This window comes from Myripristis murdjan, chromosome 18 (genome assembly GCF_902150065.1).
Source record: "Myripristis murdjan chromosome 18, fMyrMur1.1, whole genome shotgun sequence".
In the NCBI taxonomy this organism is placed as follows: Eukaryota; Metazoa; Chordata; class Actinopteri; order Holocentriformes; family Holocentridae; genus Myripristis; species Myripristis murdjan.
Window position 1 is genome coordinate 3,610,325 of NC_043997.1, and position 11,703 is coordinate 3,622,027.

General features: G+C 41.1%; 1 protein-coding gene across 1 annotated transcript; it reads right to left on the reverse strand.

Moving 5' to 3' along the window:
- Positions 1 to 1,137: 1,137 nt before the first annotated feature.
- On the reverse strand, positions 1,138 to 11,068 carry LOC115377002 (sodium- and chloride-dependent GABA transporter 2-like). The gene is made up of 15 exons (XM_030076855.1): positions 11,036 to 11,068; positions 10,725 to 10,859; positions 10,483 to 10,623; positions 10,013 to 10,097; positions 9,786 to 9,918; positions 9,296 to 9,430; positions 7,604 to 7,707; positions 7,389 to 7,513; positions 7,052 to 7,164; positions 5,804 to 5,941; positions 5,589 to 5,691; positions 5,408 to 5,508; positions 5,042 to 5,212; positions 4,492 to 4,563; positions 1,138 to 1,287 (listed from the first exon to the last, which is right to left on the reverse strand). The coding sequence occupies exons 2-15, from the start codon at positions 10,786 to 10,788 to the stop codon at positions 1,138 to 1,140; spliced, it is 1,635 nt and encodes a 544-aa protein (XP_029932715.1). The 5' UTR covers positions 10,789 to 10,859; positions 11,036 to 11,068.
- Positions 11,069 to 11,703: the final 635 nt, after the last annotated feature.

Here is an 11,703-nt window from a genome sequence, read left to right on the forward strand (position 1 = left end):
ATCATACAGAAACAACAGATAAAGTGCTTTTCCTCAAAAATGCCTACCATGTTGTTTCCTAAGGGGCTTTTTCAATTTTCGGTCCTGACTATATGCTAGCTAGCTTGTTGGCTAGCTGGCTTGCAGTGGTGGTTGTGGTGGTGGGGGCAGAAAGTGTTTGAGATACTGAGTATGTATAACTGTATTTTTCCTTAATTTAATGAGTATTTACATTTTTAAAATATTTTAATGAATCATTTTTATATTTTTATTCATTTTAACAAATCAAATGCCTGCTATGGCTACTAGGGGCGGTTTTGTGATGGCCCAATATCCAGATTTGTTTGAAATATATCCACCAACACATCTACCAAATTTGGTGCTTTTATCACAAAATGAACGATTGTTGTGATATATTGAGCTAAGCCGCCCCACTACTGAGAAAAAAAGGAATGTCCGCCATTTTTCTTAAGGCTCTCGCTTCGGGGCTCGCGCATGCGCGCTGATCGCTCGCGCTGCTGGAAATTCGTAGGAATATGCACGAAAATTTGTGCATAACTTTTCGTATGATATCATACGAACCGTTTCATGAGAATACTTTGTGTCGGGACATGGAGACGGGTAAAGCTGCACAGCTAATTATAGGCAAATGGAGACTGCTAGATCATTTGGCCAAAGAGAGAGGGACTTCACTGCAGAGTGGTACAAGAATAGAGTGGTTAATCCTTTGCAAAACCACTAAGTGAGCCTTTTGTGAAATATGTAGATTTACTGCTGTCAAAAACCTCATCCCTTTCTCCAAATGCGGAGATGACAGCTTTGTAAAGTCCGCTGTCTTCAATGGGCATCATTTAGGCACAGCCCTTCTCTGCCTCTGTGGGTGGGCTTCCCGAGTTGGGAATGTGGGAATCCCGACAGGCCATGAACGCCCCACAAGGTCTAGCGATGCTGTTGTCAAGCGCAGTGCTTTTGGTTAGCAACGAAGATGGAGCTTTCCCATGAAAAGACTTTCTAACTTGATATTTGAGGAAAAAACGTAATATTAACTGGGAAACCGACACCCGACCTCAAGGATTTAATCCAAAGGATGGGACAAAAATTGTGAGGAGTTTTCAAACGGAATGGTACAAAAAGAAAGAGCAGGTTGTGTGGATGTAGTCAAGCTAGCAGGTTGTTGCTTTCGAGTCTCCTTTTCTCGGCGGGTCGCGGCACCGTCTGGCTGAGAGAGGCGGACTGAGACCCGCACAGCCTGCCGAGGCTTTGCTGGAGCACCAAACCACTACAGCCCACATCCGCTCTCAGATCCACCTGAACACCTCTGGGAAGAGCCGGACAGACACAGACACAGCGCTGGAGGAGCAGCTCAGGCTCCATATCACGAAAACGTAAGAGCTAACAGGGAGATTCAAAAGCTTCTCTCTCTCTCTCTCTCTCTCTCTCTCTCTCTCTCTCTCTCTCTCTCTCTGACTTTGCAGTGGTTTTAATATTGAGTTCTACTTCATATATATTTTTGTATACATGTACTATGCGATTCAAGCTCTGGCTGATCCTGCCTGCCCAGCCACGAATCTCACTGCATGTTAATATATGATATACATTGAAACGACACTTCTTAATTGAATCATGCCAACACACATTCAATCCTAGAGTGAGCATAAATAAATATAAGCTGTGTGTTGCCCAAAACATTGGGAGTATTCCTTTAAAAATCCTTGTCACACACAGCAACATCCTGATTAAACCAGAAAAGTCAAAACATGGAGGGAAGACACCTTCAAGACCAAGTTTCATCCTGGTCACGAGCACAAAAGCCAAAATTTGTAGTTTGGACTTTTATTTTGCAGGGTTACAGATGAACTAAATGACAGGACTTTGAGGAGTCCAGCTGCCACAGTCACACAGGGTTTCCTCTGTTTGGCTGCAGGGGCTGAGAGGGTTTAGTTGCTGTTAGCAGTTTCCGTCACTAGATGTCGCCACATACACATGAAAAGCCTAGGAGAGCCTCTGTAACTGTTCAGCTCTTACCTTGGAGAGAGAGAGAGCATGTATATGTATATACCTCCACTGGCATCTTCATTTATGCAAACTAAGTGGCAACACATATCTGGACCTTTTAATGTGTTCACTCCGATGTTGATTCATGAGTTTTGTCCGTCATTTCAGTCGATTTAATTTACACTTCTTTGCCTTTCTTTAAATTTCTTCAGGGCAGAGTTGAGGTTGTGTCACTTAGAGATTGCACATGCCAAAACACATTCAATCCCAGAGTGAACATAAATAAATTTAAGCTGTTTTTTTTTTTTTTCTAAAACTCTTGCATGTTTTCGCTCAACCTTTTATGTTATAGCAGCTCTGTTTCAGTGGTGTTTGTGTGATGAATACCATGGAACAGAAAACAATAGGCTATATTCTGTGTTTCACTCTTTACAGACGACAGAAAAAGCATTGATGTGAATTAAAGCATGAAACAATAATGATCTTTTATTCATTCATTCATTTATTTATATAAAACCACGGGAGGCACATTGAGGGCAAGCCTCATTTTCAGTGGTGCCGAGGTGCAATACAACAATATAAACAAAACCAGATACAAATTAAAGTCACAGAGTAAATCCCAAACAAAAATAAAAACAGTATTATCAAGACAGCAACAAGACTTGAAGGTTATAGGAATAACAGAAGCTAAAAACAAATACAGTTGATATCTGCAGAACTTGCCATCAGTCGACGGAACTGACTGAGTGGAATTAATGTGGATAACTTGAGTTTTTTCAGAAGCATGTTCCAAAGATACGCGGCGTAGTACCAGAAAGCAGATCTACCCAGTTCAGTATAAATCGGAGGAATATCCAAGGTGAGCTTTGTTTGGGAGCGGGTAAAATGAGTAGTGTCATCTCTCCCCAATGAAGCATGGATGACAGATAAGAGGAGAGCTTATTTAAAATGGCTTTGTAAATTAATAAATACAAGTGCTGATCCCTTCTGGTTTCTAGGCCAGGGAGCCTAGTTTTCTGGTACAGTAAGCAGTGGTGTGTGTCGTACTTGTCCCCAGTTATGAAGCGGAGTGCTGAGTGGAACACTGTGTATACGGGTTTGAGAGCTGTTGTGGTTGCCCGACCATAAACAACATCTCTATAATCTAATACTGAGAGAAAGACTGTCTCAACAATTCTTTTCCTCGTAAAATAAGGGAAGCATGATTTGTTTCTAAAAAGAAAACCTAATTTCTTTCTCAGCTGTGTTGAAAGCATGTCAATATGGACTTTAAAAGAAAGTTTGTCATCAGCACCAGAACGAATTTCAAGACTACCATAATCAATATTTCTAGCATTTGAAAAGAGCATCCATTTAGTCTTAGTACAGTTCAGTACCAATTTCAGATCTAGAAGCTGATTCTGGAGTTGGTTAAAGGCTAACTGACGAGTTTGAGTGGCAGCTTGAGGAGAGTCTGCAAAGGAGTAAATGATTGTGTCATCAGCATAAAGATGGTAATTTTACAGTTGTGCAAGGAAGAGGCAATGTTATTTATATATATGGTAAATAAGTCTGGTCCAAGGACTGAACCTTGAGGAACCCCCCTTTGTGATGCGGAGAAAAGTTAACTGAATGTTGCCAAATTTAACACACACAGCTACTGGACTTTCGTAAAGGTCATGTAAGAAAGCCGGGCCATTAAAATTTCTCAAGCTTCCTCTGACCACTTTATGTGAGTTTGTGGGTAACTGTTTCACATTTATGACTCAGACAATTGGGCAATGGTCATTTACACCAAAATCTAAAACACCAGAGGAACGGTATTTCTCTGGTCTGTTAGTTAAAATGAGATCAATTAAACTAGATTAAGCAGGATCCTTCAGATTGGGATGTGTAGGATGAAGTTAAAATAAAAAAAACAAACAAAACAAAAACAGTTCTTTGAGACTATTAGAAGCCGTTGAAAGCCAGTTCAGGTTCAAGTCACCAAAAATGTCCGTCTCACAATCAGCTAGTGGTGCAATTAATTCACTCAATTTATCAAGGGCTGCTGCGGGAGGTGTCCTATAGACACCAGCTACATTTATAAATGTATTATCGCCCAGATCAACTTTTAGAGAGAGAAATTCAAAATATTTGGGGATAGAGATTGAAGCCAGCACAAGAACAGGAAAAGATGATTTCACAAAGATTGCAACACCACCTGCTCTGCCGGCTCTATCTGCCCTAAATATGTTAAAATCATCTCAAGACACTTTTTTTTTTTTTTTTTACTATCAATGTGTTTTTTGTGTAATACACAATGCCCCTGAGGTGATTTATTTATTTTATTTATTCATGTTGGTAAAACAAATTAACAAAATAATTCACAAAATAATTTCCATGTTTATGACAGCCTGTCTGATGCACCAACATCTTTCTCACGATATCTCAGCGCTCTTGTTTTCATTCTAAACAATAACCGTCAGAAACAGCATGTGTGGGTTCTTCAGTCGTGTTCAAGGGGAACGCTTCACTCTTTGTGAAGGAGTGACGTGCCTCAGAGTCGACCGTCCTCTTTGCCGACGAGCCGCCCAGCTCCTCTGCTGGAGTGCATAACACTCTGAGTCTCTGGAAGGAGGAGGGAAAGAAAAGATCCCATTAACTCTCCACTACAGCAATCCATACTGCATTATATGAAACACAATATGGGCCCCATGAAACCTGTCGCTCATGCCACTTTTATCCCTCTGGGCAGTATCAGGGTAGAAAACACAGCATAGATGGTCTAAAAAGGGAGATATTCCACCTGCAAGAATATCTTGGGCCACCTCCAAGAACTGACTCTGAGCCCAGAACTGGCTAAACAGAGTCAAATGAAAAGGGACATGACAACAATTTCTGTTTCCAAGTAAAGTTTCAAGTAATTTTTCCATAAACCTAAAATGAAATGTAATACATATGACGCAAATCAATTTAAGCAGCAACATGGCATGAATACACATAGTTAATTAAAATGTTATTGTTTCCCATCACATCCAAGAGCTGGTCAGAACCCACTTGTGGTGCTCAAAGCTAACATGTGAAAGCTGTTCAGTATGCAGACTACCTGTCTCAGGGTCCCTGGGGTTACAGTCAAACTGTAGAGAAACCACAGAGGAACCAGAAGAATTGAGGACAAAGTAAGGAATATCCCGATGGCGTAGCCCCACCAGGGGTATTGGTAGGTGTTGTTGTATTTCAGAGGGGTGAACTTGATCAGGGAGATCAGCAATATGCCCTGAGTGAAACAAAGAGACAGAAAACATGAATGAAAAACAGGTTTTCTTTTAGCAGTAGAAGATGACAATCAGAGCCAAATTAATTGTGTAATTCTGGGTCAATATACATTTATTTACAGATGCACAGCCCACTCATTTTACCCCATTATCTCTCCATTGTCCGCAGGCTTAGAGAAGTCTTCATATTTACTTACTGTGCAGACAGCTGGTGTGATGTACTTCCAACAATATTTCATATAGGGCCAAGGGCGGTAGCCAAGCATGTCCTGAATATTATCGTAATAGTGATCGGCACCTTGGAGACAGATATTCATAGTCAGCTGTTGAAGCTCACTTGTGTGTGTGTGTGTTGAAGAGCAGCATCCTGTAACTCACCATACACCCATCCCAAACAAACAGGTTCCAAAATAGCAAAAAACATTAGTGGCATTCCACTGCAAGCGTAGTAGTCAAACAGCTGAAATATATAGAGTCCACCCTGCAAGAGTGAGAGAGAGGAAGAAACTTACAGACAGACCAAGAGATATAAATGCATCTAGGGCTTCATTCTTACTTTAGACTACACATGATAAAGAAAGAAACTGACTTACCTCAGTGACCATCAACAGTCCAACAAAGAAGCATCCGACACTTATGGCCAGCAGAAGTAGTTTACGTCGAGAACCACTCAAGAAGACGGAGGGATACATGTCTGATATGCCTGTGACAATGCCTTCTAGAAACACAAACTGTGGGGACAAAGTTTTGTTTCCTCCATTACTCATCAAAAGAAAAATAACTAAAGAGCATCAAACATAATGCTCCTCAAGCTTAATAACAATAATAATGATAATAATAATAATAATAATCATCATCATCATCATCATAGCTGAGTTTTATATAGCGCCTTTTTTAAACCTAAGGTCGCTTCACAAGGTCGGGTGGGAGGGGAGAGAAAAAAAGAAAAGAAAAAAGGGGGTGAACCGAACTGGTTACTGGGGGAATGCTAGGGTGAAAAGGTGTGTCTTGAGGGCTCATTTGAAGATGTCCAGTGTTGGAGCGTTTTGGACCTCAAGGGGGAGAGAGTTCCAGAAGGTGGGGCAGCCACGCTAAAGGCCCTGTCACCAAAGGTCCGTAACTTGGTACGGGCAGTGGAGAGGAGGCCTAGGTCAGGTCTGTGTTGGTGAAGGAGGTCAGACAGGTATTGGGGGGCAAGGGAGTGGAGGGATTTGTACGTCAGAAGGAGGAGTTTGTAGCAAATGCGGGACTTGACCAGGAGCCAGTGGAGATAGATGAGGGTGGGGGTGATGTGCTGCCAGGGATTGGTATGAGTCAGAACTCTGGCAGCTGAATTTTGAATGTACTGGAGTCTGTCCAGGGCTGTGCTGGAAGCCCCGAACAGGACTCCATTGCAATAATCCAGACTGGAGGTGATGTAGGCATTTATGAGGGTATCAGCCGCGGAGTGAGAGAGTGAGGGCCGGAGACGGGAGATGTTTTTTAGGTGGTAGAAAGCGGACTTGGTGACGGATTTGATGTGGGCCTGAAATGAGAGGGTGGAGTCGAAGATGACTCCCAGGTTACGGACCTCGGGAGATGGAGAGATGGAGCAGCCGTCAACATGGAAGAGGAGATCTCTGATGGATCTCTGATGGTGACAAGCTGCGTCCGGTTGGATAGATATGAGTGAAACCACGTAAGTGCTGTGCCGGTGATACCGAGGTTATTGGATAGGCAGTCCAGGAGGATGGAGTGGGAGATTGTGTCGAAGGCTGCAGAGAGGTCCAGGAGGATGAGGATGCTGATGTGGCTTACATCCTATTAGGATGTATTTACACAATTTAATGCTAACCACCCACCTGAGTGTCCAGTCCAAGGAGGACGATCATAATAAAGAAGAACACAGCCCAGAGCTGGGGAACAGGCATCATGGCTACTGCCCGAGGGTAGGTGATAAACACCAGGCCAGGGCCTGAAAGTAATCCATGCCAGATGCAGAGTGTTAGCCAAGGCCCCATAGGTGATGCAGCTTTCAGCTCCAACATTAATGAAATGCTCAGAGCCATTTAACATGGAGAGCTGCTTCATTTTGACAACCCCCCCCCCCCCCCCCCCCCCCCCCCCCCAAAAAAAAAAAACCCAGCATGTATAAAAAAATAACAGATCATGTATGTAATTGTGTTGCATCGCAAATACCTGATTCAGCCACTGCTGAGACGTCGACACCCAACTCATTCGCCATGAAGCCAAGAACAGAGAAGACTGCAAAGCCAGCCACAAAGCTGGTTAAACTGTTCAGCAGGCACAGGGCAAATGAGTCTCTGTAAGTGAGAAAGATGACTGTGTATCCTGAGTCATGTGAACAAGAGGGAGGTAATTAGACAGTACAGAAAAATATTTCTTTTGCTTACCTGTAGCAGTTGTTGTGGTATTTGTTGTAGCTTCCCAGACACTGCAAACACCCTAAGCACACACAATAGGAGAAAAATATCTGGCTCCCAGCATCCATCCACACCTTAAAACAAACAATGAAACATTTTAGTTGTTTTATCTTTTTTTTTTTTTTTATCTCCCCGTTTACATTTTACTAGTCATGCATTACGTTTATGATTACTCTGCTTTAGTGGTTCCTAACCAAACGACAAAAAAAAAAAAAAAAAAAAAAAGCAACCTAAAATTTCAGTGGATTTTAAATGGAGCAATCAAGACGTGATTGAAGTCCAGACTTTCAGCTTTAATTTAAGGAGTTGAACAAAAATATGGCATTGACCTTTGGACAATATCACCAAATTCTGAGTTTCCTCCCTTGAGATGCTCTGCCAAGTCTTTCCTGCAGCTCCTTCAGCTGCTGTTGGTTTGTGGGTCTTTCTGTCTTCAGTTTGGTCTTCAGCAGGTGAAAAGCAGCTCAGTTGGGTTGAGGTCTGAAGACTGACTTGGTCATTTAAGAATATTGCACTTGTTTGCTTTCAGGAACTCCTGAGTTGCTTTTGCAGTGTTTTTTTTTTTTTTTTTTTTTTTTTTTTTTACAAACTTTTATATTTTTACCAGATTGAGCCAGATTTATTCTGTTATTAGACTGATACTTAATATGTATAGATTCAGTCAATTAATGTATCAATCTGCTTAACACTAGTATTTATTTCATACTTAGCTCTTATGTATAATTTATTAATGTCTGTATGTCACTATGTTTTACTTAGATATTTTATGTGCATGCTGCTCCATACAATTTGACCCTAGAAGGATTAATTAAGTTTTTTGAAGTGAATTAAAATGAATTGAACAAGCAGGGATAACAGCATTGAGGAGCGACAAAGTCTGATGCAGCTGTGATTCCACCACAAAATAGGCCATTTTAAATAGGGATGTATAGACCACAATTTAGCCTCACTTTGAAGCTATTTTTAGCCCACTTGTTGAAGACTAAGCATGTTATACGTGGCACCATTGTGACATTGATTGTCTAGTTTCATATGATGACTGTCCTTTTACTGTGGCTTCAAAACTGAGTCCATTACATCCTATGAAAAACAGCATGTCAGCTGTGGCCGCCAACGGCCGAATGGAGCATAAGTGGTTGTTGTCATGGACAATTTTAAAAATAGTTATTTTTTTGTGGAAGAAGCACTGTAGAGTGGCCAATTTGCGCCAAAACTGGCTGACAATCTCATTAAGGTATGGGAAAGTATCGCCCTGAGTTTCGTGTAAATGGCACCAAGTGTTCTCAAGATACAAATAAATGAGCATAACAGCACCACCTAGCGGCAAATTTTGTACAAACCTTCAGCGTCCTATGTGTCACTACGCTACCAAATTTGGTGTTAAAAATAAAAAAACAAACAAACAAATGATTCAGGGTTCCCAGCACCACTGGTACTGGAAGCAACACTGCACTCGCGAAGCGTGACTCCCAGCCCAGTCGGGCTTGGACCCCTAAATATTGTGTCACTGTCCACATACTTATTGACCTACCTGTAAATCAGGCCTCAGAACAGTTACTCGCCTATATAGGAAAGTGTCTACAAACAGTAGGCACAACTATACAATACGGCTGAAATGTTAGTGTTAAGTGGAACAATGTATTGTTCAGTCTTTAATCCCACCTGAGGATCTGTGAGGCGGCCTGGATTAGGAAAGAGGTAAAATCGAACGCCATCTGAGGCTCCTGGTAACGTCAGACCTCGAATCAGCAACACTATTATCATCACAAAGGGAAAAGTAGCTGTGACATAGACGACCTGAGAGAGAGAACCACCAAAATACAACAATTACAAGAGGGGAGGTCAAGTTTCATTACAGATTATCATTACAGATTATCACTCCAATGTATAAATGGGAGAATGTTATGACGCATACAATACAATGCTGCATTTTTAACAGGCAGTTTTAAACATGCTGTGCAATTACACATTATTTACAAATAAACTCAATTAACACTGCGGCAAATGTGCATCTTAATGGTGATAGCATTATACTGCAGCCTACCTTTAAGTTGCAACCACTATGACCAATTATTTAGATCAGATATTGCATAATCCAAAAGGAAAAAAGAGAGAACTGGGTAAGGGTAACAAGGGTAACGTATGAACTCACCTTCCCTGAAGACTTGACTCCTTTCCAGACACAGAAGAAACAGATAATCCAGCTTAGCAGAAGAAACCCAGCCAGATCCCAGCGCATACTACCCATCTCCTCGATTCCTCCAGACAAGCCCAAGATCCTTCTTCTAAAAATATAAATATCAATGTAGTTTAAGGAAATTGTGCTTCTCAGTTGTGTAAAACAATCCCATCACTGATTATGTAAATGTGAATACGTACTGCCAGAATTCCTGAACCGAAGATGTTGCATTCCCCAAAATCTGTCCATTTGCTGTGTGATTCTGACCTAAATCAATGCAGTTCTCTTATCGTGGGAGAGTAAGAATAACAAGTGAGAATTTTGGCACTGTACAATTTATGTGTCACTTACAAAGGAGAGGGTGGTTAAACGTGTTCTGACCTGATTACCTCAAGAGCTCTCATTTGTTTTGTGAGGATTAAAAAAATGTCCTAAGACACTCAAATCCATGGCCACTGTACTTTCCTCTGGATCCTCACATATGCACCTGTCTAACCTAATGATTTTTTTTTTTTATTTTATTACAGCCTTTAGTTGGACAGAAATAACCCTTCAAAGTGAAAGACAAGAAAAGACATAGAAAAGCAAGTGCAAATTACTTATCATTTCAAAATTTGGCTTCCAAAACGTCAGTAATAGAAACCTGAAATGACGTGACAGGTGTGTGTACCTGTGTTCCAGGTGTTGTTACAGTTGGCCCAAGGAAGCTCGGTGTTGAAGGAAAAGAGGAGATAGAGGAAGGCCCAAGCCAGTATGACGATGTAATACATGACATTGTAGAGCAGGATCACTTGACTACCGTAGCCTATACCTATCGGCAAAAACGTGTCATTATCTGCAGATATGTGAAATATTACCATTTACAGTGTGAAAGTACTGCATGTACTGTGTTATATGCTGAACTAGGAGTACCTTGAAAGGCAGGACATATTTTCCTCCAAGATGTGACTCCACCCTGACTGGTTAACTGTCCCATAGACACCTCCAAAAAGAAAAGGGGGATTCCACAGGTAAACAGGAACAGGACATACGGGACCAAGAAAACTCCTAATGTGAAAAATTTTGTAGAAAAAGGAGGCAAATTTATGTAACACACATTACATTTGTAATAAATATCGTTACTGTAGTAATACTGAAATGAAATCTAAATTTGAATATAATTCATGCACTTCTTCTGAGTACTTTCAGTTATAAGAGTGAAACTTTATCTTTTACGCACTCACCACCTCCATTTTTGTAGCACAGATAGGGAAACCTCCACACATTACCCAGATCAACGATTGTTCCAGCAATGGCCAAAATGAATTCTCTTTTGCTGGCCCATTGTTCTCTTTCCTGAGACTCTGCTGATCGTGCACGACCCTGATCCTCTTCATCTGTCATCAGCTTCACCTCGCCTTTGCTTGCTGGCTGCATTGGGTCTGGTGGTGAACTGGGTTCTGCTGTTGTATTCAAACAGTATTGGAGTGATGAGAGGTGATCATTTTATATTGCTGTCTGTCATATAGCTCGTCTGTTCTAGGTAAGATCTACCTAAAGCTGTACATGTTGAACCTCATAACAAACTGTGAAAGCCCCAGAATCCAATTTTTTATTTCAGCATGTGGAGTATAAATCCACAGTCGTGCCTTTGTTAGAACTAATTTGATCACATCACTTGCCAGGGTGTCCTCAGTTTGAGCTGCTTCTAAATATCTCTCTTTGATTATGAAAGAAGGTTTGCAATAAAATGTTTAAACTTTGATTTAGGAGACATGTTCAAGTATTATCACTTCAGTAAGTATATAGTTTTTCTTTTTTTTTTTACAACTTTATTTATCATTTTTCATATCAAATGTATTGACAATATGAAAGCATTTCTTACAGAAGTTGTAAACCCCCCACCCCCTCC